The sequence below is a fragment of the Cervus elaphus genome, chromosome 18 (assembly GCF_910594005.1).
Source record: "Cervus elaphus chromosome 18, mCerEla1.1, whole genome shotgun sequence".
NCBI lineage: Eukaryota > Metazoa > Chordata > Mammalia > Artiodactyla > Cervidae > Cervus > Cervus elaphus.
In genome coordinates, this window is record NC_057832.1 from 97,812,483 (window position 1) to 97,836,772 (window position 24,290).

General features: G+C 44.5%; 1 protein-coding gene across 2 annotated transcripts; it reads left to right on the forward strand.

Moving 5' to 3' along the window:
* The first annotated feature begins 85 nt into the window (after nucleotides 1–85).
* Nucleotides 86–10,465, forward strand: LOC122674629. 2 transcript variants are annotated; one of them, XR_006335010.1, is made up of 2 exons: nucleotides 86–1,051; nucleotides 6,117–6,169. XR_006335010.1 is itself a non-coding variant. In XM_043873141.1 (2 exons), exons 1-2 carry the CDS (start codon nucleotides 888–890, stop codon nucleotides 10,366–10,368), a joined length of 414 nt encoding a protein of 137 aa, XP_043729076.1. In that variant the 5' UTR covers nucleotides 86–887; the 3' UTR covers nucleotides 10,369–10,465. The 2 variants fall into 2 exon arrangements, 1 of the variants encoding a protein (XP_043729076.1); XM_043873141.1 differs by lacking the exon at nucleotides 6,117–6,169 and adding an exon at nucleotides 10,119–10,465.
* Nucleotides 10,466–24,290: the final 13,825 nt, after the last annotated feature.

Genomic DNA, 24,290 nt, shown 5'->3' on the forward strand with positions numbered 1-24,290 from the left:
GACGCGGGGCGGGGCGGGGGAGGGGGAGGATAGTGGCGGGGAGGGTAGGAAGAAGTGCGGGCGGCTGGAAGGAGGAATATGGCTGTGAAGGAGCTGAGTGCCTCCGAATACCAGAGTAGCCCGGGACCCGCGCGGTAAGAGCCGCACCAAGGCCACCCGGAGCCCGAAGTCGGGACCGCGAGCCCGGGGCTCGCCTTCATCAACGCCGCTCCGAAAAGGGTCCCAGTGAAGAATACACGGTAGACGGCACCTGTCCCGCCCCACGCTTTCCTGTCGGGGATGCTCAAAGTAAAGCCTCCAGCCGCGCGCTTCCCCTGCAAAGTTTGCTCGCGCCGCGCTGCCGCTCAGCCATTTGTCCTGCCCGGCGGCTCGGGCGATCATCTCCCTGCCCTTGACTCCCACGGCGCAGTCTATCGAGCCCCCGCAGCCCAAGCCCGGACGCAAGACCCGCCGGCTGCCGGCCCTGCGCGTAAGGGGGTGCGGGCCGGCACGATGGCCGACGTCTTATTGAGGTGATTCTAGCAGCCGCAGATGCGGGGCTGGAAAATCCTGGAGACCCGCGCCCGCAGCTCCTGGGTTCCCGAGGGGAAATCGGGAGTCCCTTCGCCTCCAGCCGATGCAAGGCCACCGGACTCTACGACCACGGCCCAGCGGCCCTCCCGCATGAGTTACCGCCCAGGCACCCCGCACCTGTTTGGAAAAAGAAGAGAGAGAGCCCCCTCGCCGCCCAGCGCCTGGGGGAGCTGCGGCCCGCCCGACCTTGTGTTGGTGAGAAAGTTCCATCTAGAGGCGGCGGCGCGCAACTGCAGCCCGCGCCCCAGGCCCGACCTCCTGCCCTGGCCGCCGAGTGAGCCCAGGACAGAGCGCCTCTTCGCCCCACCGCCCAGATGGCGTGGGAACGTGAAGGAGAAAGGAACAGCCAGCGGAGGATGGGGAGGATGGAGGAGGGGAGGACAGGCCCGGTGCTAGGCAGGTCCTCTCTCCCCATTCGGCATCTCTGCAATGAATTACACCCTTCAAAGCATGATGAACTTCGTAAGCATGATGACAGGTATCTTGCATTAATCTCTGTATATTGCTTATCCTGTGTGGGCTTCTTTGGCTGTCCCATCAACTGTCAGGTGATCAAAATTATTAAGTCCACTTTACAGGTGAAGAAGGAAACCGAGGCTTAGAGACACAGCTGGAAAGCCCTCGAGCCAGAAATCAGAGCTGCCCGGCTTCCAAGCCCCATACACACTTCTCATCTGGGGCTGTTGCTTTTCCCAAGGCTGGCATTAACGTACCGAGTTTCCTCTTTCATAAAGCCACACTCACCCTTTGTCACTTAGAAAAATCTACAGGTTTCCAGCTCAGCAGACCTCTTCTCCCTTCATTTCCATCTCTTCCCGTTCCTTTACCTTTTCTCTCCCATCCCATGAGGGACTGTTCAGACATAGAATCATCCACCTGGTGGGAGGATGGAGAATTTGGAGAGAGAAAATGGGCTGGATCCCCTGTCCTCAAGTTTCTGCCCGGGGAGTCCTCAATTCACTGTGAATGCACAGCATAGCCTTGAAGGGAGTGACCAGCAGACAGTGCAGCCTGGGGCAGTGCAGAGAGAAGCCTTCATTGATACAGAGATGGGGCTGGGAGGGCTCATGGGCCACATGTCTGAACATGAAGTTTGGGGGACTTTCTTACCCACTGAAAGGGCTCCCTCCTCCCCCAGGTGTGGGAAGGTAAACTCAGAAGCCTGATTCCATAGTCAACAGCCGACCCCACCCCACACTGTAGACTGGCGGTATCTGTCTCAGCTTTACTATGTGAGCATTAATATGTTTTGGGGGGGGGGGGGGGGGGGGGGGGAGAGATGAAGGGGAAGACAGGCAGAGTCAGCCCAAAGGTCCCTGTGCCCACAGGGCTACTGACTGCACGGTAGCCTTCAGGATCTGCTAGAGACCAGCCATGGGGCCAGCAGGGCTATTGCCCAGGTGAGCACAGAGGGCAGCACCCTGGCAATCTGGTGGGCCCGTGTCAGAAACAAGGACAGCACAGCTGGTTGTGGTTTTGGAGGGCTGGCCAAGCAGAGTGAGCTGCTCAGGGAGAAATGCCTAACGAGGCTGCTTTTCTTCTTCCTCTATTGATCACTGCCTGTGGAGAACTGGTGCCCTGCACACAGGCACGTCACGGCCTTTTCTGGTGCAGCCCTCTGAGAGATGAGCAGAATTGACCTCTCCAGGGAAAGTATTGGGTTTCCCTGCTTGCTCAGATGGTAAAGAATCTGCCTGCAATGCAAGAGACCTAGGTTTGATCCCTGGGTCAGGAAGACCCCCCTGGAGAAGGATATGGCAACCCACCCCAGTATTCTTGCCTGCAGAATCCCATGGACGGAGGAGCCTGGCGAGCTACAGTTCATGCCATCACAGAGTCAGACACAACTGAGCAACTGACAGATACAGGGGAAAATATAATTCTGATGTTCAGTTCTGCATCCTCTTCAACTCTCAAAAGTCAGAACAGGGCTATCATCCCAATCCTACATGAAATCTGGTCCATAGAGAACAGATTCCTTCTACATATCTCAGAGTGTTTCTAGTGACTTTATCTGGTGGCCCCTGAGCAAGTGACAAGTTATACACAGGTTAGAATCCAGCCAGACTGATAGCAACATCAGGGTACAGGAAGAGAGACCGTCTCCAGGAGTCACTGGTCCCTGTCAGTGACAGTCACATGGAAAAGGCAGTTGGCAGTCCCACCCAGAATCATCCTGCTCCCATCCTATGGCTCCTCTCCCCTTTTGCTGCCGCGCACGTCAGCAGCTCATCCCGGAACCACCAGCCTGGTCCCATCTTGGACTACCACACCACAGTAGGAAATGTGTCTTTGGAAAGTGTCTGACCTCGTCATCCATCCCACCCCCAAATATTTATGCCAGCCAAATCTATTTCCTGATAGTTAATCCTCCAAGAAGACTTGTCTATAATCTCCTCATTTTTCCATTGATTTAAAACGTGAAAAACTGCCCATGTGTTAGAAAATGCAAAAAACAATGCCATATGTTTGGGGTCCATTTAACTCAAGCTGTGATATGTATTTCACACATGGAGATTTATGCCACAATTCCTGCTTTGGGGTAATCACTGAGACTCAGAACCTTGCAGGCTACTCACCCAGGAGGAATATTGATGGCAGGAAGCTCCCACATGGGACAAAGCTGACAGAGCAAAGTGGGAATAAAATTTATTTCTTCTGGAAACTCAGACTATATATATATATATATATATATATATATTTTTTTTTTTTAACTAGACCATCTGCAAGTGGTGGTAAGTGTACCAATGTGGATTTTGCTCAGTTCATGAAAGCCCTGGCTCCTGGAAGCAAGATTAGACATATGAGACTGACAGACAGGGCCAGTGAAGTTCAAGTGTGCCCCTCTGCATACTATCAGTCCACCCCTACATGCAGGAGCCATGGAAGAGATCTCCTGAGAGGGGACTGATGACATTGTGTACATGCATCCCTGCTGGCTTCAGCTGGGCTTATCCAGAAGCACAACCTGAGATTCAAGGGCAGGCAGTTTATTTAAGAAGGGGCTTTCCTAGTAGCTCAGATGGTAAAGAATCTGCCTGCAATGTAGAAGACCTGGGTTCAATCTCTGGGTCAGGAAGAGCCCCTAGAGAAGGGAATGGCAACTCACTCCAGTATAGTTTATTTAAGAGGTAAAGGAAAGGAACTTCCCCAGTGGCCTGTGGTTAAGACTTTGCCTCCCAATGCAGGGGATGTGGGTTTGATTCCTGGTTGGGGAGCTAAGATCCCATGTGCCTCTTAGCCAAAAAACAGAAGCAATATTGTAACAGATTCAATACTCTTCTAAAAAATGATCCTCCTTAAAAAAAAAAAAGAGAGAGAGATGAAGAAGGGCCCAGTAGTGGAGTGAGCAATTGAGCCACAATAGAGTACATTATCAAGCCTGTGGGGCCTGGGGAATTTTCATGTTTTGCAGACATTCCAGGTGACTGATGACTTTCACTAAAATGGGAAACCCAGTGCTTTCAGGAAATCTTTCTCCTCGAAATCAACAGGCAGTACATTTAAATACATAAAAACTTACTTTCAAAGCCTAGGGAAACAGACCTTAGAACTCAGGAATCCCTGGAGGAGACAGGCCTGTGCCACCCAAGTCTGTGGTCACAGAAGCTCCTCATTCTCTTTTCCACTCTTTTTAAACCAAGAAAGTTCCACCCAGTGTTTTCTGAGGGGAAAAAAGGCTGAGTCTCTGCTGCCCTAACTTTGTCATTAACAAGTCCTTTCATTTTCACCTTTTAACATTTCTATACCTCAATTTCTTACCTGTTATATGGGTGTGGCAGAGACCTGTCCAACCAAGATTCATCAGTAGTGTGAAGTTGCCACAAGAAAGTGATGTGCGTGTGCACGCACACACACACACACACACACACACACACACACACACACACACACACACACACACACACACACACACACACACACACACACACACACACACACACACACACACACACAGGCTACAACTCCCTACCTTCCTTGCATCTAGGATCCAGGCAGAGCCATGTGCCTACTCTTTGTAGAATGAATGAACAGAAGTGAGGCAGATCACTGGCCCAAGGAAATCAAGAAGAAAATGTTTCCTCACCCTCTCTTTCCCCTTCTTCCAGTGGGAAGCAGAGATTTCCATGATTAAGATGGAAGGGCCCTGGGTCCTCCAATTGCCAAGCTGAGGAATGCACCCTGCTTGCCAGAACATCCACACTGAATTGTTGGGAGAGCAAGAAACTCTCATGTGTTGTCAGTGAAATGTAAGGATTCAATTTTTATAGCACCTAATTGTTACTCCAACAAGGTGGTGTTGGAGGAGGTCATCAAGAAGACATGACCTCTTGACCGGCAAGCCCACCCCAGACAATCAGGGGTGCTTCACTCCCCTCACCTGTCCCTACAGTGTACAGGTGCCTCCCGTTCCCGTGCTAGCAGCTGTTTCAAGGTCGTGGCCGCAACTGTGAGAGAGTGAGGTGCTGTCGAGCTTGTTGGACTCAATATCTAACTGAACCCAGTTAAGGCTTCTACATAAACTTTTAAGATTCTGATGAGTCAATGCGAACATTCACTCATCTCACGGTCGCCTTAGACAAGCCTCAGATGTTGCCTTGCCTTTTATTAAACCAATCTGGAGTGGTCCGCCTCATTCTCCAGTCTCCTTGCCCTCCGTGTTCAGGTTTAGTTTCAGATCTCACCCAGGGAGCTCCCAAGGCTGCAAGCCAGCAAATGGACATGGTAACATCTGTCCCCACTTGCCTAGAAGACACAAAAGGGAAATGCTTCTCCAAGAACCACTTGAGGTCAAGCTGAGCAGGTCACATGCCCTCCCGCAGCACCACTGATGCACCCAGTGGTATGGGGCCATGTCCACATCCTTCACAAGCCCAGTCCTCACATAGTTGGGCCTGAGAGAAGGAAATGATGACTAATGCAGCTCCTCTATATCACTGGTGTTTGCCTCCTCCCAAAATAGCCACTTGCTGAACATCTTCAAGCCCAGGGGACTGTACTTATGAGGAAGAAATTGCTTTACACTTCTTATATGAAAGAAAGAAGAAAGTGAAGTTGCTCAGTCATGTCCAACTCTCTGTGACCCCGTGGACTGTAGTCTGCCAGGTTCTTCTGTCCATGGGGATTCTCCAGGCAAGAATACTGGAGTGGGTTGCCTTGCCCTCCTCCAGGGATCTTCCAAACTCAGGGATCAAACCCAGGTCTCCCACACTACAGGCGGATTCTTTACCATCTGAGCCACCAGGGAAGCCCTAGTACATGGGGGCTTTCGGAGCTTTAATCATGCGTGTCTGTAGCTTGTCAGGCACTCAGAGCATTTGTTACACAAGGAAAAGCATCCTCCACTTGTAAAACACTCTTCAACTGACAGAGAATTAGATATTGTTGCATTGAAAAAGGAAAAATATAAGGGTGTGAGGAAGAGAATCAACAATAGGCAGGGATTTCAGTGCCTTTTAATAGCTTTTTTTTTTTTTTTTTGTATTGTGAATTGCACTCATTTCACATGCTAGCAAAGTAATACTTGAAATTCTCCAACTTAGGTTTCAGCAGTACATGAACTAAGAACTTCCAGATGTTCAAGCTGGATTTAGAAAAGGCAGAGGAACCAGAGAGGAAATTGCCAACATCCACTGGATCATAGAAAAAGCAAGAGAGTTCCAGAAAAACATCTACTTCTGCTTTATTGATCATACCCAAAGCCTTTGACTGTGTAGATCACAACAAACTGTGGAAAATTCTTAAAGAGATGGGAATACCAGACCACTTTACCTGCCTCCTGCAAAACCTGTATGCAGGTCAAGAAGCAACAGTTAGAACTGGACATGGAACAACAGACTGGTTCCAAATTAGGAAAGGAGTACATCAAGGCTGTATATTGTCACCCTGCTTATTTAACTTATATGCAGAGTACATCATGAGAAATACTGGTCTGGATAAAGCACAAGCTGGAATCAAGATTGCTGGGAGAAATATCAATAATCTCAGATATGCAGATGACACCACTCTGATGGCAGAAAACTAAGAGAAACTAAAGAACCTCTTGATGAAGGTGAAAGAAGAGAGTGAAAAAGCTGGCTTAAAACTCAACATTCAGAAAACTAAGATCATGGCATCTGATCCCATCACTTCATGGCAAATAGATGGGGAAACAATGGAGGCAGTGAAGGACTTTACTTTCTTGGCCTCCAAAATCACTGCAGATGTTGACAGCTGCCAGGAAATTAAAAGATGCTTGCTCCTTGGAAGAAAAGCTATGACAAACCTAGACAGCATGTTAAAAAGCAGAGACATTACTTTGCCAACACAGGTCCGTCTAGTCAAAGCTATGGTTTTTCCAGTATTCATGTATGGATGGATGTGAGAGTTGGACCATAAAGAAGGCTGAGTGCCAAAGAACTGATGCTTTTGAACTGTGGTATTGGAGAAGGCTCTTAAGAGTCCTTGAACTGCAAGGAGATCAAACCAGTCAACCCTAAAGGAAATCAATCCTAAATACTTGTTGGAAGGACTGATGCTGAAGCCGGAGCTTCAATACTTTGACCACCTGATGCTAGGAAAGATTGAGGGCAGGAGGAGAAGGGGACAACAGAGGATGAGATGGTTGGATGGCATCACTGACTCAATGGACAGGAGTTTGAGCAAGCTCTAGGAGATGGTGAAGGAAGCTGCAGTCCATGGAATCACAAGGAGTTGGACACCACTGAGCGACTGAACAACAGCAGTAGTTGGTGTATATTATATTGTAAAGATCTTTAAAGATTATATTCCACTTCCTATAAAACATTGGCTATATGCCCCATGTTGTACACTATATCCTTATAGCTTATTTTAGACTTAATGTTTTGTACCTCTTAATCCCCTGCCCCTATATTGCCCCTCCCTGCTTCCCTCTCTCCCACTGGGAACCACTAGTTTGTTCTCGGTATCTTTGGGTCAGCTTCTTTTTTGTTATATTCACTACCATGTGACCCAGCAATCACATCCCTGGGTATATATCTGAAAGAAACAAAAACACTAATTTGAAATGCTACATGCACCCCAGTGTTCATAGCAACAGTATTTATAGTAGCCAAGATATGGAGACAACCTAAAGGTTAATAAACAGATGAAAGGAGGAAGAAGATGTTTTATATGTGTGTGTATGTGTGTCTTTTGGGTCTTTGCGTGTGTGCTTGGTCTTGTCTGACTCTTTGCCACCCCGTGGACGGTAGCCCTCTAGGCTCCTCTGTCCATGGGCTTTTCCTGGCAAAAACACTGGAGTGGGATGCCATTTCCTACTCCAGGGGATCTTCCCAACTCAGGGATGGAACCTAGGTCTCCTGTGCCTCCTGCATTGGCAGGCAGATCCTTTACCACTAGCGTCACCTGGGAGGTCCGTGTACATATATGTACACACACTATAGAGTACTATGCATCCATTAAAAAGAATGTAATTTTGCCAATTGCAGCAACATGGATGGGCTTGGAGGGTATTATGCTCAGTGAAATCAGCAGGACTAAGACAGATACTGTATGATGTCACTTATCTGTGGAGTCTAAAAAATACAGCAAGCTAGGGAATATAACAAAAAAGAAGCAGACTAGTGGTTACAGCTTTCATTTTATTCTTTTACTTCCAGATGATCACATAGCACTCTAAAGGATTTCTCCTGCTGGTACCTGACAGCAGTCTGATTTTCCCCCTTTTTATCCTTCTCCTCTGTCCTTCTTCCATATTCAGATACTTAGTAGTGACTTTATTAGGAGGAAGAAAAGTGAAAAAGATGATCATTGTTTGGAAGCCCATTATCGCACTTCTTAATTTTTTCCCCATTTCAATTTGAGGAAGGGAGAAAATGAAGCAGAAAAGGAACCAAAGAAGGAAGGAGAGGAGGGGAAATGAAGGCTCCAGGAAAGACTCTAGTCCTCTGGGGTCTTCAGTTCAGTTCAGAAATTAGAAGTCAGGGAGGAATTCCCAGCTCACTTTTCTGAGAAGCAGAATCCGAGAGGATGTCCAGGGGCAAGCTGTGGGGACAGTTTTCCGAGCAGGAAAGTAAGTGGTGGTGGGGGGAGGGGCGCAGGCCCCTGGGAACACTCAGGCGCCCGCACAGCTGTTGGGACTGGTAGGACCTCGTCAAGGAGGGAACCTGCCCAGAACAGTAGCTGGTGGGAGGGGCCCGGGCCAGATAAGACGATGTGAAAACTCAGAATTTAAACAAGAGGTGGAAGAGCAGCAATCTTTTTTCCCCAAGGACAAGTTAATGGTTGCTCAGAACTGGAAGGGTGTTTAAAAAGGCCCATGCAAAGTCCCCATCGCCAACTCCTGGACCTGCCCGCTTCTCTCTCCTTTCCTCCTCTGCCTTCTCTATCTTTGACTCCTAAATCTACCCTCTCCCTGTCCACCTTCCTTCCTTCCCATCTTTCTTCCCCCTTTCTTTCAGTCCTTACTTCCTAAATGAACTTATTACGGAGCAGAAGGGTATTTATTATATGTTATACTTTCAGAGGACTTCCCTGGTGGCTCAACAGTAAGGAATCTGCCTCCAGTGCAGAAGCCATGGGTTCGATCCCTGGGTCGGGAAGATCCCCTGGAGAAGGAAATGGCAACCCACTCCAGTATTCTTGCCTTGGAAGTTCCCTGGACAGAGGAGCCTGGAGTGTTGCAGTCCATGGGGTCGCAAAGAGTTGGACTCAACTTAGTGACTAAACAGCAACAATAATACTTTTAGAATAGAATTTCCTGTTCTTTGTTCTCTGTTTAAAACACTGAGATGGTTGTTTGTTTAAAAATAAAATAAAACCTCCGTTTTAACTTCACTGTGTTTAACTTCCGTGACCTTCAATAGATTTTTCTTTCCCATTCTCTGACCCTTGATAAGAAGAAAGTTTTCATGTCCCTATTTTGAACGGTAGTGGTTGGATTTAGTCCTTGGCTACAAAAGAGCATGTGTGTGTGCATGCGAAGCTGCTTCACTTGTGTCCGACTCTTTGTGACCCTCTGGACTAAAGCCCATCAGGCTCCTCTGTCCATGGGATTCTCCAGGCAAGAATACTGGAGCGGGTTGCCATGTCCTCCTCCAGGGGATCTTCCTGACCCAAGGATCAAACCTGCATCTCTTGCATCTCCTGCATTGGCAGCTGGGTTCCTTACCATTAGCACCACCAGAGAAACCCTATAAAATAGTATACTTATCGGTAAATTCTCCCTTGATGAGAGGGCCATTTTTTTGTAAGTCCAAGGTTTCCAATTGAAAATAAGCATGACCTGTCCAATCTGAACTAAATTAAAAATTTCTGCATATGACCTGGGGATTAAGGATTCCTTCCAATATGAAGTCAGTACAAAGAGGACATGTTAAACTGGTTTTAGTAATCTATATTGCAAATATTATGCTACATCACGACAAAGGACAATAAACGTTTTATTGGCAGCTGTTGGGGGGGCCGGCAGGTGGGTGAGGAAAGGATGATAAGCAACAACAGACTTTGCAAAAAAAAAAAAAAAAGGCCTAACTCTCAAAGCCTAAAATTAAACCTTTCACCTAATTCTGATACAATTTTAGATGCCTGAGTAGGCCCTCCAGCTGCTGCCTGCTGAGGTGTGATCTTGTCACTGCCATGCTCACGGAGGACTTGTCGCAGCTGCGCCTTGACGAAAAGAACTCTCAGAGGTACTTGACTGTCGCTGGATTGTGCTCCAACCGCCACAGCGAGGAGGCGTCTCACCCGTCCCCACACCAGGCAAGGCCAAAACATCCCCTCAAGTCAGCAGACATGCAGGCACACCCAGTGCCCCACCATGAAGACACTTAGATAGTTCACCGTGCTCAAGTTCACATTAATCAGTGAGGGTTTTGTAAACTCCCCAGGAAACAGACAGACAATATAAACCTGTCTTCATGTCCAAACAGAAGCGTGTAGAGGCGGCCAGCCCACCATCTGACAAGACCAGCCATCTATCCAGGTGGCTCCTTCCAAGGAACTGTTTTCAGAAAAATGCATTCTCACACGTTCATCTCAGAAGCTCAGAACAAGTGTGTAAGGCCTAAGGTTTTCTTTTGTAAATTCTCATAGCTGTAGGAAATTGAGTCTGTTCCCTATCAGCGAGGACCACCACTCTTATCTGGGCTTGGAGAGGAGACAAAGGAATAAGAAAACAGAAAGCAAAGAGGAAAGAGAGGGGGGGGGAATAAAACAGGAAGGGAAGCCAGAAGTTTGCTTTAGAATTTTGTGTGTGCGTAGTCATGTCTGACTCTTTGCAACTGCATGGACTATAGCCCACCAGACTCCTCTGTTCATGGGATTGTCCAGGCAAGAATATGGAATGGGCTGCCATTTCCTTCTCCAGGGGATCTTCCCGACGCAGGGACAAACCCTTGTCTCTTGAGTCTCCTGCACTGGCAGACAGATTCTTCACCACTGCACCACCTGGAACAGAATTAAAGTTACCCCAAACCCAGGAGCACTAGTTTCTAAGGAACTCAAATTTTGACCAAACCTAGAATAAATGCGCTGGAAAAAAATGTTGAGATGATCCTTCCAAACCCTTCAAATTCTAGTGAGGAAACTGATGGCTAGAGTCTCTGACAAGTTAGAGGAAGAGATGGGACTAGAAGCTGGCTTGCTGACCCCAGTCCAGACCTTGGCACACCACCCTGGCCTTGCATGAGGAGTGTTGTTTTACATTTTTAGTTATGTATATACGGTATATATGTTTGCAGCATTACAGGTTTGTTTTCTCTGTGTTTGATTATTCTATGCAATATATTTTCAAATTAAGTTAATATGTTTCCTACTAAATCACACTCTAACGTTGACTGGGTATTTAAATTTACATGACCAAATGGCTTAACCTCATTCAAAATGAAGTGTATTTAAATAAAGGAGACAAAGAAAGTGAATATTGCAATTTATTTACATTTCCCAAAAGCATGATTTAAGGATTACCTACTCTTGAGCACAGCATTATCATGCTTACAAGCTTTCTATATTCAACCTCATGAGATTGAATATGGAAATGAGATTCAATCTCATTTTCAAGACATATGGATAAAAGGTGTGGCATCTATAACAGTTTAGACTCCTCCCTGAGACTAGGATGAATTCTGGGCAATGGCAACACACTGGCAAAGATGACTGACACTCATCTCTCCAAGCAAACCTGACCTGAGTCCCCAGCCTTCCTCCCAGTCCACCAGCCCCTCTCCTTCAGGAGCAAAAGTATAAACATTTAAACAAAGGGACAATAGTAGAAACTTAATGTTTAGCACATGCAGGATGTTTCTTTATTAATGAGGACTATTCAGATCACTAAACTGTGTCAAACCAAAAAAAACCAGTGCTGAAAACAACTGTATGTTAATCAAGTAGACAAGGAAATATGATTTCTTAGGTTTTGTCCTCAGCTAGGGTTAAGTTACCTGGTTTCTCAAGGATGGCTCCTACATGACTTATTTTGCAACCTCTGTGGCATGTTTAAAGTGAAAGTGTAAGTCTTTCAGTCATGTCCAACTCTTTGCGACCCCACGGACTGCAGCCTGCCAGGCTCCTCTGTCCATGGAATTCTCCAGGCAAGAATACTGGAGTGGGTTGCCATTTCCTTCTCCAGAGGATCTTCCTCACCCAGGGATTGAACCTGGGTCTCCTGCATTGCAGGCGGATTCTTTACCATCTGAGCCACCACAGAAGCATGTTTAAACTAGTGTCTATTTATATTAAGACAATAAGACCCTCTGCATTTCTAGAATAGGTTTTCTTTCCCCATTCATGGCCCACATAGCTATGGGAAAGTAATTGGGAATTTCTGTAATGTTCTTCCCTCACTTCTGTTTATTTCTCTTTCTTCTCAACCAAACAACTACCAACCAACCAATAAATAATTAAGCAATCCTTTTATCTCCACAAAACAACCATAGCTAACTAACTCCCTCAAAACCAGTCCCCGGGACTTCCCTGGTGGTCCAGTCGTTGAGAATCCCCTTGCCAGTGCAAGAGATACAGATTCAATCCCTGGTCCTGGAAGATCCCCGATCCTTGGGGCAAATGAGCCCCATGGACCACAACTACTGAGCCCCGCTCTGGGACCCAAGGGCTGCAGTAACTGAGTCTGCGTGCCCTATAGACTGTCCTCGCAACAAGAGAAGCCACCTCAATGAGTAGCCTGCACACCAGAACTAGAGAAAGCCCATGTGCAGCAATAAAGATTCAGTGCAGCCAAAATCAAGTAATAAATAATTTTTTTAAAACCCACCCACCCCCATTCTTAAGAAATGACTATAATTCCATCATCCATTTTCTTCACTCTATTTTTTCAGGGGAGGTCTCTTTTTATTTCTTGGTGACTCAAATACCCTCACATTCTCTCAATCAAAATCTACTCTCAAGAAAAAAGTACACTACAGTAAAATTGAAATGACTACCAGCAGCTTCAAAAAGATACATCTCCCTGGAAAGGATTTGCCTTTTAGCAAAGTTCTGTGGAGATGTATGCCCGGTGCCTATTCAGTTCCCAGGACCTAACAGACTCTCTAACTTTGTATTTAACTGAATTGACAGTTCAGTGGGCAAAATTAAAGACTGCAAAATCAAACTGTTTTCACTCTTTGCAGAGTGACAACTGTTTCTACTGGTAAGTTATGGTTATCAGTATAACAATATATTGGTTCATATAGAAGAGTGCTAGCATTCAGGTACCATTTGGAAAAATCTTTGACTGATATATTGTTATTTTAGTCCAGGCAAACCAAATAACTCTTGTAACATAGTTTTCATGGATAGCTTGTCTCACCAACTAGTTAATAAACTTGAATTCAAAGAAGACATAGATATGGTATCTTATTTTACACGGCTCTTAACATATGCCTCACCTGTAATCAGAGCTCAGCAGTGTTGGCTGAATAAATGTGAGGACAAATGAATAAAAATGGGATAGAAAAATGGAAGCATGGAAGGGTGGATGATTGGATGGATAAAAGAAAAGAGAGTATCAGTGCGCTAAAAGGGAAGTCACGGGTTAAATGCCACAATTCACTTTCACTCAAGACAAAATTTTGAGTTTCAATTAGAAGGGAATCTATATACATTAGAGACAGTAAAAGGGAAGAAAAGGAAGAACAAAGGATCAGTGTAAGAAACAGCCTGGGCAGTAAGAAAGTGGTGATGATAAGAAAACCTTAACATACCAGAGTGTCAGAAAATTATCTAAAACTTGGAAAGAGGCAAAATAAGATAACTGGGAACGCTTTCACTGCAGTGCTGGGCTTGGCTTTTTATTGTCTGGGCCAGTTTACAACTCTACAGAACAGAGGTTAACTTAGAGATGTTTGTTTGGTGGAAGAGATAACCAGAGAGGTTACGGTTTATGACTCAGTTGGAATATTAACCAGTTTTTTATCTATCCCCTCACTCTTTTCTTAGTATTGCCTGTAAAGGCATAGGGGTGCCTCAAATGTTCTTTAAACCAGTTTTTTAACATCTTAGTGGTTTCCTCATTAAATTAATGATTTAAATAAAATATTTGATAAATGTTCATTTCACATTTGTGTGAAGGTCATGATTTTCCTTTTATAAAAATTATCAAAGATCTTCATGACACATCATTAGGGAAAGATTGGGTGATTTAGGAGCTAGAACATCTAGCCTGGTTCTCAGGCTCCACCACACAACCAGCCACTTGGCTGGTCCTTTGATGTCTGGTTTCGCATCTGTGAGAGTCTTATTTTCATCCAGTGATACCAAAGGAATGATAGTATAAATATAACTTCATAAACTTGGATGACAAAAGTAAATATTCATAAATTCATTCCACAATAATGTTCCTATATTACAGAGTCTCTGTACTAGGAAATATGGAGGAATGTCCTGGACTGATGCTGAAGCTGAAGCTCTAATACTTTGGCCACCTGATGTGAAGAACTAACTCATTAGAAAAGACCCTGATGCTGGGAAAGATTGAAGGCAGGAGAAGAAGGGGACAACAGAGGATGAGATGGCTGGATGGCATCACCAACTGATGGACATGAGTTTGAGCAAGCTCTAGGAGTTGGTGACAGGGAGAGGAGCCTGGCGTGCTGCAGTCCATGGGGTCACAAAGAGTCAGACACAACTGAGCAGGTGAACTGATTATTTTGAAATTATAGGGCCATGGAAAACCATTTTACAGTTTTTTACCAATTTTGAAAAAAGAAATTTAATGGTTCTCTTTCTGTTTGAAGGGAATTCTATACCCACACTAGAAATACAGATTCAAAGGCCAAATGCTTTACTTAGATAAAAGAGGTAAATAATTTCAATATCAAAGCTAATTACTAGTATTTGAAATTGTCAAGAAAACAGGGCAATGAAAATTTTGACAAATCTTAGACAAACTTATCTAGCTGTAGTAATTAGATTGAAGTCTACACAAAGCATGTATTCTCCCTCATCCATTTCATAGTGACAGTGAGCTGGGATAACCACTCTAGATGGTTGGTTTGGTTAGAATGCTGTGTTAAAGAGATCATGGTGGTAGGTCCACTTCCTAGGTGAGCTAGTTAGGTCCATTCAATTCTACAGCTGAAAACTGTCCCATATCTCCAGTTAGCCATAGGAACATGAAAGTGAGAGAAAGTATTAGTTGCTTGGTTGTGTCCAACACATTGCAACCCCATGGACTTGTAGCCCACCAGGCTCCTCTGTCGATGGAATTCTCTAGGCAAGAATACTGGAGTGGATAGCCATTCCCTCCTCCAGGGGATCTTCCCAACCTAGAGATCAAGCCCAGGTCTCCTGCATTGCAGACAGATTTTTTACCATCTGACCCACAACAGAAGCCCATGAGGTTGTGTGAATTAAAGAGGCTACTAGAAGTCAGAGGACTGAGTTTTAATCTAGATTCTACCACTAAAGGGCAAGATGACCTTAGGTGAGTCACAGTCCACCCTGATCCTCAGGATCATCCTCAAGATGAGGTCTCTTGGACTTCCCTGGTGTTCCAGTAGATGAATCCTCCCACCAATGCAGGGGACACAGGTTCAATCTCTGGTCCAGGAAGATTCTACATGCCATGGAGCCACCAAACCCATGAGCCACAAATCCTGATGCCCATGTGACTAGAACCTATGCTTTGCCACAAGAGAAGTCACCGTGATGAGAAGCCTGTGCACCGCAACTAGAGAGGAATCCCCACTGTCCGCAACTAGAGAAAGCGTGCACACAGCAACAAAGACCCAGTATAGCCAAAAAATAAATAAATAAAAACAAAAAATAAGATGAGATCTCTTATAAAGTCATATGCTGTCATTATGATTTACTTAAAGTTTGCTGATAAAATGAGAGATCAGAAAGTAACTGGCTAAAAAGTAGCAATAAGATAAATTGTTAAATGTTTTTAGAAGTGATGGCATAATACAATTTTGGGGTGACTGGTGGAGATGTCAAAAGCAACAGGGTCATCAAAATGAATGTATGTAACTTCAGCTCAGAAGAGTGAAAAGTGTGCCCTAAATAAAGATAACCAGGACTTATTTAAACAAAAATATTCTTAAGCTGGAAAAAACTCACACAGCAATTAACGTTAACCTAAATCAAATATCATTTTAGCAACACTCTATTTCCTGCTCTAATTCTGTGCTCACCAACACACTCTCAGCAAGAGCTGTCATACCATCCAAGAACATACTCATCCAACTGTCCTGGGCACGTGGGTGAACTGGGATTCCTATTTGTTAATAAAGCACCCCGTGGGACTTCCCTGGTGGTCCAGTGGTTAAGAATCTGCTTGCCAGTACAGGGGACAGGAGTTCGATCCCTAGTCAGAGAAAATTCTACCTGCCATGGGGCAGCTTAGCCTGTTGCCACAACTACTGAGCCCCCGTACCCTAGGGCCTGTTCTCCTCAACAAGAGAAGGACCACAGTGAGAGGCCCACTCACAAATAGAGAGTAGCCCCCACCGGCCAAAACTAGAGAAAAGCCCATGCAGCAATGAAGATACAACACAGCCAAAAATAAATAAATAGATGGTGGATAGATAAATAGACATTTTTTTAAATAAAGCATCTTATGAATTCAGCTTGATTTCATCAACCACAAGACACATTAAATAGCTTCCTGAAGTGACAGATTCAATGTCGTAACTTTTTAAAAATGAGGATCTCACCCTGAACTCAAGTAATATAACTCTAAAACTGCAACCCATGAGGTCCTACCTGAAAAGATCAGTAGCCATATTTTCATCTGCAAAAAGAGTGCATGAGTGGGACTTGAAGCAGCATTTAGCTATAAACAGGGAAACATTATTAGCAAACTCATTAATGAGGCTTCATTTTAATCATAACTTCATTGTGGCACAGCTCCCAACAACAGATAGATTTCAAGAAAAGGGAGGATTTTTCTACACAGCAAAAGGCATTGAACCAATGCCCCAGCCTTCATAAGTCACAGGACTTTGGGAGAGCAGCCTAGGGGTATAGATGTTTAAGACATTAGCAAGGGAACTTCACTACAGGAGTGAAAATAACTGTTACATTTCATTATAGAGAGCTGTTCAAGAGAGGCTGTAGAGCACTTGCATTTCACGTCAGTGAGTATTTTCAGAAGGCATATTGTACCCAAGATCTGTGCATTTCAGTCGCCACCCCTGTCAGTAGGTTCCAATCACTAACCAGCCAAATGGCAAAGGCTCCTTAAGGGAGTAACTGTTAAGCCCACTTGAATGTCTTAATATGACATACTCCTCCGTGTTTTAGATGAAAGAGACTTAAACTGAGACAGTGGATATTTTAGGGACTTGACAAGTCTCTGTGAAGTCACTTTTTTTCCCTTATACGCCTTCAGGACAGATTCTGGCTGTGATCTCTAGGTCATCTGCTTTGAAACCATAGAAGAGCTTATTAAGAATGCAGATTTGGGTCCACAGATTTACAAAACCACTGCTTCTGGAATGTAGCCTAGGACTATGCATTCTTACATTTGTTGTTGCTATTGTTCAGTTGCTAAGTCATATCTGACTCTGTGACCCCATGGACTATAGCCCAACAGGCTCCTCTGTCTTCCACAGTCTTCCCAGAGTCTGCTAAAATTCATGTCCATTGAGTTGGTGATCTATCTAACCATCTCATCCTCTGCCACTCCCTTGTTCTTTTGCCTTCAATCTTTCCTATCATCAGGGTCTTTTCCAGTGAGTCAGCTCTTTGTATCAGGTGGCCAAAGTATTGGAGAAATGGTATTTTTATATAATCCCCAGGAGATTTCCCATCATACTCAAGTTTGAAAGACAGTATCTTAAGAGATGTTGGATTAACAGGAATATAACGATCAAACCCAAATGGAAAACATATGGCTCACTACAGAGCCTTTCTGACCCAAATCTACTTAGCCTCTCTCCCTTTCTCTCTAGGTTAGTTTATATCACATGTAAATTCAAGGATGTTGTCATTCAGCTTTCTGTGATCATCTCCTCTCTCTATCCTCAACTTCACCCCACCCCCACAAGACCTTAAAACTACATAAAATGTTAGGTCCTAGCCTAGAATCACTCACACACACACACACACACACACACACACACGCACACACAAGCTTCCCTTGGTTTTTGTAGGGTTGCCTCCATTGTTGTTCAGTCACTCACTTGTGTCTGACTCTTTGTAACCCCATGGACTGCAGCATGCCAGGCTTTCCTGTCCTTCACTATCTCCCGGAGTTTGCTCAAACTCACGTGCACTGAATCAGTGATGGCATCCAACCATCTCATCCTGTTTCATCCCCTTCTCCTCCTGCCTTCAATCTTTCCCAGCATGAGGGTCCTTTCTAATGAGTCAGTTCTTCACAGCAGGTGGCCAAAGTGTTGGCGCTTCACCTTCGGCATCAGTCCTTCCAATGAATATCCAGGGTTGATTTCCTTTAGAATTGACTGATTTGATCGCCTTGCAGTCCAAGGGACTCTCAAGAGTCTTCTCCAACACCACAGTTCAAAAGCATCAATTCTTCAGCACTCAGCCTTCTTTTTGATTCTACCTTCACATCCATACATGAATACAGGAAAAAACATAGCTTTGACTAGACGGAACTTAGTCTCAAAGTAATGTCTCTGCTTTTTAATACACAGAGATATCACTTTTCCTTTAGAAAGAGGAGCTAAATGGTAAACAATAAATAAAATAAACAGGGTAGAAGTGCTAAATATAACAGAAAAAAACGGAAAAGTAAAGGCAGTGTAAGTGGGATCAGGATAGGATAGGTGGGCCCACAGGTCATGGCAGGCTTCTTTGACAAAGTGAGATTTGAGCTGATTTGATGGTAGGGGAGAAAGGAAGGGAGCTGGGGGAAGAATGTTCCAGGCAGGGAACAGCTGGTGCAAAGGCCCTAAGACGTTAACTTGTGAGCCTCTGTGAGGACTTCAGCTTCTCCTCTGGGTGAAATGGAGAGTGGCCACAGGGTTTTGGACAGAGGGTAACACAAGCATCATGACTCCTTACTTATCCTGAGTGATGATGCGCTTCAGTCATACATCCTAAGATATAAATCCAAAACATATTAACATATGAGTCCCTTTAGAAGAATAGATTGTGGGGATTTCCCTGGTGGTCCAATGGTTAAGAATCTGCCTTGCAATGCAGGTGACATGGGTTGAATCCCTGGTCAGGGAACGAAGATCCCACACACAGTGGAGCAACTAAGCCTGAGCGTCACAACTACTGGGCCTGAGTGCCGCAACTACTGACGTCCATGTGCTCTGGAGCCCATGCAACAACTACTGACCCTGCATGTCACAACTGGAGTCTGTGCGCCCCAGTGAAAGACCCCAAATGAAGCAACGAGGATCCTACGTGCGGCAGCTAAGACCCAACACAACCAAGTAAATAAATAAACAAACAAAAAGAGGAATAGATTCTACTTGGGCTTACAGTGACTCTTCTTTGCAACAGAGCTATAAAATAGAACTAAATTTACCAAACTTCTCTCCTGCATTTGCTTGATCAATTGTAGACATGATGTCTCTGGAGAGTAATGTGTGTGTGAGAGAGAGAGAGTTGTGTATGTATACAAGTGTGTGAATGGGTGCATATGCATTCCCTAAATGTCTCTGCCAAGTCTACCTGGATCTCAGGCCAAATCCTATCCTACTCTGGTATTGAGGTGCAAGCCTGCGTTCCTGGATATGGAGCAAGGTCTGGGGAGGAAGTGCTAGCTAGTCGTGGGCCATTACACTGGTGCAAGAGACCAAAGTTAAACCCTAAATACACACAGCTCAGGCCCCTTGACACCTAGTGAAAGGTTTTATGAATAATGCACTTGCTCAACTCTGCATAGTTAAATGAGAGATGGTGCAGTGTTACATCTGTGCTAGAAGGAAGTGGACAAGCATTTAGGAGGTACCACACCGCCTTCATAGGTGTGGAAACAGCTGGCAAGGACAAAAGGGTACACTTCCCCATTTTATTTTTCCCCAAAAGTGCTCTCATGGAGCGTCATGTAGTTCAAAGAAATTCTACTGCAAGAACTTTGGGGTACATTTTAGGGATCTCAGCAGCAGCAGTATGAACTTTATGTTTTACTTCACTCCTGATATCTTTATTGAAAGTTAATTTTTCTTTACAGGCCATTATACTTGTTAATAGCACCCGAATAAAGTGTAACGGCGCCATAAGGTAAAATGTGTCCCATGGAATGAATAAGCGCCAGACAGTTGAATGGGAACTTTGAGCTCTTCACTTTTTGCTTGCTATTCCATGACAACTGTATGATGAATTTCCTGGATGTTTTTCCTATTAAAACTTCATATCCAAGAGGGACAACACTGCACTGCATTAACATGTTTATCTAATAAGAGATGAGTTCAACCAATTATTACCCTGTGTTAATTTCCTTTCTTTGAGTCATCTGGAAAATCGAATTAAGCCAGGTCAAATCTTCTGACTGAACATACAAGCTAATAAACTTCCTTCTCAGTCTCCCTTCTAATCGTAATGTAATCTAAACCCTGTCACTCGCTATTGTCAAATTATTTTCTAAGGGTGTTTGCATCCATATTCAAATTGAATGGAAATCCTTTGAGATGGAAAACAAGGAAGTTTAAATGTATTCTTTTGCCAATACACTCATTAAGGGCAAGACTCTGGAGTCAACGTGCCTGGATCTGAAAACCAGCTCTGTACCCACTAGCTATATGATGAAGGGCAAATTATCTAACTTCTATGACTCAGTTTCATTGTCAGTTAAGTGGGACTAGCAACAAGGCTGTTAAGAGGATGAAATGAATTAATAAATGAAAGCATTTAGAGCAGTTCCTGACATATTATGATATGCTAAAAAAAAAAACAGAAAAATATTAAAAATCAAATTACTCTTTATGACCTACTCTAAAGGAAAGAAAGTTATGACCAACCTAGATAGCATATTAAAAAGCAGAGACAAAAAAAAAAGCAGAGACATTACTTTGCCAACAAAGATCCGTCTGGTCAAGGCTATGGCTTTTCCAGTGGTCATGTATGGATGTGAGAGTTGGACTGTGAAGAAAGCTGAGCGCAGAAAAATTGATGCTTTTGAACTGTGGTGTTGGAGAAGACCCTTGAGAGTCTCTTGGACTGCAAGGAGATCCAACCAGTCCATCCTAAAGGAGATCAGTCCTGGGTGTTCATTGGAAGGACTGATGCTGAAGCTGAAACTCCAGTACTTTGGCCACCTCATGCAAAGAGTTGACTCATTGGAAAAAAACCCTGATGCTGGGAGGGATTGGGGGTGGGAGGAGAAGGGGACGACAGAGGATGAGATGGCTGGATGGCATCACTGACTCGATGGGCATGAGTTTGAGTAAACTCCGGGAGCTGGTGATGGACAGGGAGGCCTGGTGTGCTGCGATTCAAGGGGTCACAAAGAGTCAGACACAACTGAGCGACTGAACTGAACTGAACTGAAAGGAAAGAAAATATTGTTAGGGGGACAATAAAATCACTACCTCAAGCATTATTTTATTAAAGATTTGGGAATACCAGACCACATTACCTGCCTCCTGAGAAATTTGTATGCAGGTCAAGAAGCAACAGTGAGAACTAGACATGGAACAACGGACTGATTCAAAATTGAGGAAAGAGCACGTCAAAACTGTATATTGTGCTCGTTTAACTTACATGCAGAGTATAGGATGGGAAATGTGAGGCTGGATAAATCACAAGCTGGAATCAAGATGGCCAGGAGAAATATCAACAACTTCAGATGTGCAAATGATACCACTCTAATGGCAGAAAATGAAGAGGAACTAAAGAGTCCCTTGATGAGGGTGAAAGAGGAGAGTGAAGAAAGCTGGCTTAAAACTCAACATTCAGAAAACTAAGATCATGGCATCTGGTCCCATCGCTTCATGGAAAATAGAAGGGGAAAACATGGAAGCAGTGACAGATTTCTTTTTTTGAGCTCCAAAATCACCATGGACTGTGACTACAGCCTTGAAATTAAAAGACTCTTGCTCCTTGGAAGAAAAGCTATGACAAACCTAGACAGCATATTAAAAAGCAGAGACATCACTTGGCTAACAGAGGTCCATTTAGTCAAAGCTATGGTTTTTCCAATAGCCTTGATGGGCTTCCCTGGTGGCTCAGATGGTAAAGAATCTTCCTGCAATGCAGGAGACCAAGGTTCTCGCCCTGAGTCAGGAAGATCCCCTGAGAGGTAAATGGCAACCCACTCCAGTATCCTTGCCTGGGGAATTCCAGGAGCAGAGTAACCTGACATGCTACAGTTCATGGGGTCACAAAGAGTCAGACATGACTGAGTGACTAACACTTTACTACTTTCATGAATGGATGTGAGAGTTGGACCATAAAGAAGGCTAAGCACCAAAGAATTGATGCTTTTGAACTGTAGTGCTGGAGAAGACTCTTGAGAGACCCTTGGACTGTAAGAAGATCAAACCAATCCATTCTAAAGGAAATCAACCCTGAATATTCATTGGAAGGACTGATACTGAAGCTAAAGCTCCAATACTTTGGCCACCTGATGTGAAGAGCCAGCTCATTAGAAAAGACCCTGATGCTGGGCAAGATTGAGGGCAGGGGGAGAAGGGTGCGACAGATGATGAGATGGTTGGATGGCATCACCAACTCGATGGACGTGAGTTTGAGTAAACTCCAGGAGTTGGTGATGGACAGGGAAGCCTAGTATGCTGCAGTCCATGGGGTCACAAAAAGTTGGACACGACTGAGCAACTGAACTGAACTGAACTGAACCATCCCCAGGCAAAGGCAGCATCTGTACAGGGAGTCTGGGCATGAGGCCAAAACTCTCATCTCTTCTTTTGCTTTTTGACATTCTCTTTGATTATGCGGGAAGAATACCTCAGGCTTGCCTCTGTGAGAGGAAACTTAATACAATCCTTCTGAGTGTTATCTGTGGTATGTATGGGAGTTACAGGGCTTCCCAGATGGCTCAGTGGTAAAGAATCTTCCTGCAGTGCAGGAGACGGGTTCAATCCCTGGGTTGGGAAGATCCCCTGGAGAAGAAAATGACAACCTGCTCCAGTGTTCTTGCCTGGGAAATCCCATGGACAGAGGAGCCTGGCAGGCAACAGTCCATGGGATCACAAAAAACTGGACATGACTGAGTAACTAAACAATAACACCAATGGGAGCTACAGGTAAACCCTCAGGGCATGCAAAATAGAATCCAGGCTCAAGAGGGAGGGGATATATATGTATACTTATGGTTGATTCATGTTGTTGTAAGGCAGAAACCAGTACAACATTGCAAAGCAATTATCTTCCAATTAAAAATAAATTTAAAAAATAGAATCCGAAAGTGGTTTCCCAGCTGCACAGCTTTCTGGCACCCTGGTGAAATGCTGATCTTCCCAGGGATGGGGGTCAGTGATGAAGTGAACCAAAGTTAGAGTGATGTACACTTGTACACACATGTGCCTGCAAACACACACACAGTGGCCACTCACCCCAAATGGCTTGTCCTTCCACCCTTTCCCCCCTGGAGGTGCTGCACATATTCCCTTTGCCTGACGCAGTCTGGTCCAATTCACAAGTTCCCTCCTCAGAAAGAGTTTTTGTGATCAAACTAATGCCCAGAACAGTGGCTGGCACATGATAGACACCTAAAACATACAAAGAGGAAAGAATGATCTGTTTCTTCACAAGCCAAAAAGACAGACTTGATCATCTTTTCTTGAGGGGAGGTAACATGTCTACATGGTTCAAAATTCAAGTAATACAAAAGGATTTACAGGGAAAATTTTTTGCATCCTTAACCCCCTTTTGTCCTATTCTCCTCCCAGAAGCAACCGTTGTTCTTAATTTCCTGTCTATTCTACAGATATATATTTGCATTTGCTGACCAGTATGTGTATATATATATAGTCTGTCCTCCCTGCCTCATTTGTGAACATTTTTAATATTTTCTTTTTATTTATTTGTTCATATTTGACCAAGCCACACAGGATGTGGGATCTTAGTTCCCCAACCAGGGATCAAACCCATGCCCCCTACACTGGAAGCACAGAGTCTTAACCACTGGACCACCAGGGAAGTCCCTCATTTGTGACCATTTTAAACAATCTTCTGTTGTCTTGCCCTGTTTTCTCAGAGCTCTTATAACTTTGCTTTGTGTTTTGCCTATTTTTAAAACCTAGTTTATAGATGTACCTAGTTGGACGGACAGAATTTCCACATCAAAGAATAATTGAGTTCTTTTAAATTGAAAGCTCCTCTGATGTTTCTTAAAAAAAATGTTTTTGCTTATAAGAATTTATTTAGCAACT

Coding starts and splice junctions, on each gene's coding strand:
- LOC122674629 (XM_043873141.1), top strand. CDS start 888: ATGGCGTGGGAACGTGAAGGAGAAAGGAACAGCCAGCGGAGGATGGGG. Junction 1,052..10,118: donor CTTCGTAAGCATGATGACAG/GTATCTTGCATT, acceptor ATACAATTTTAG/ATGCCTGAGTAGGCCCTCCA.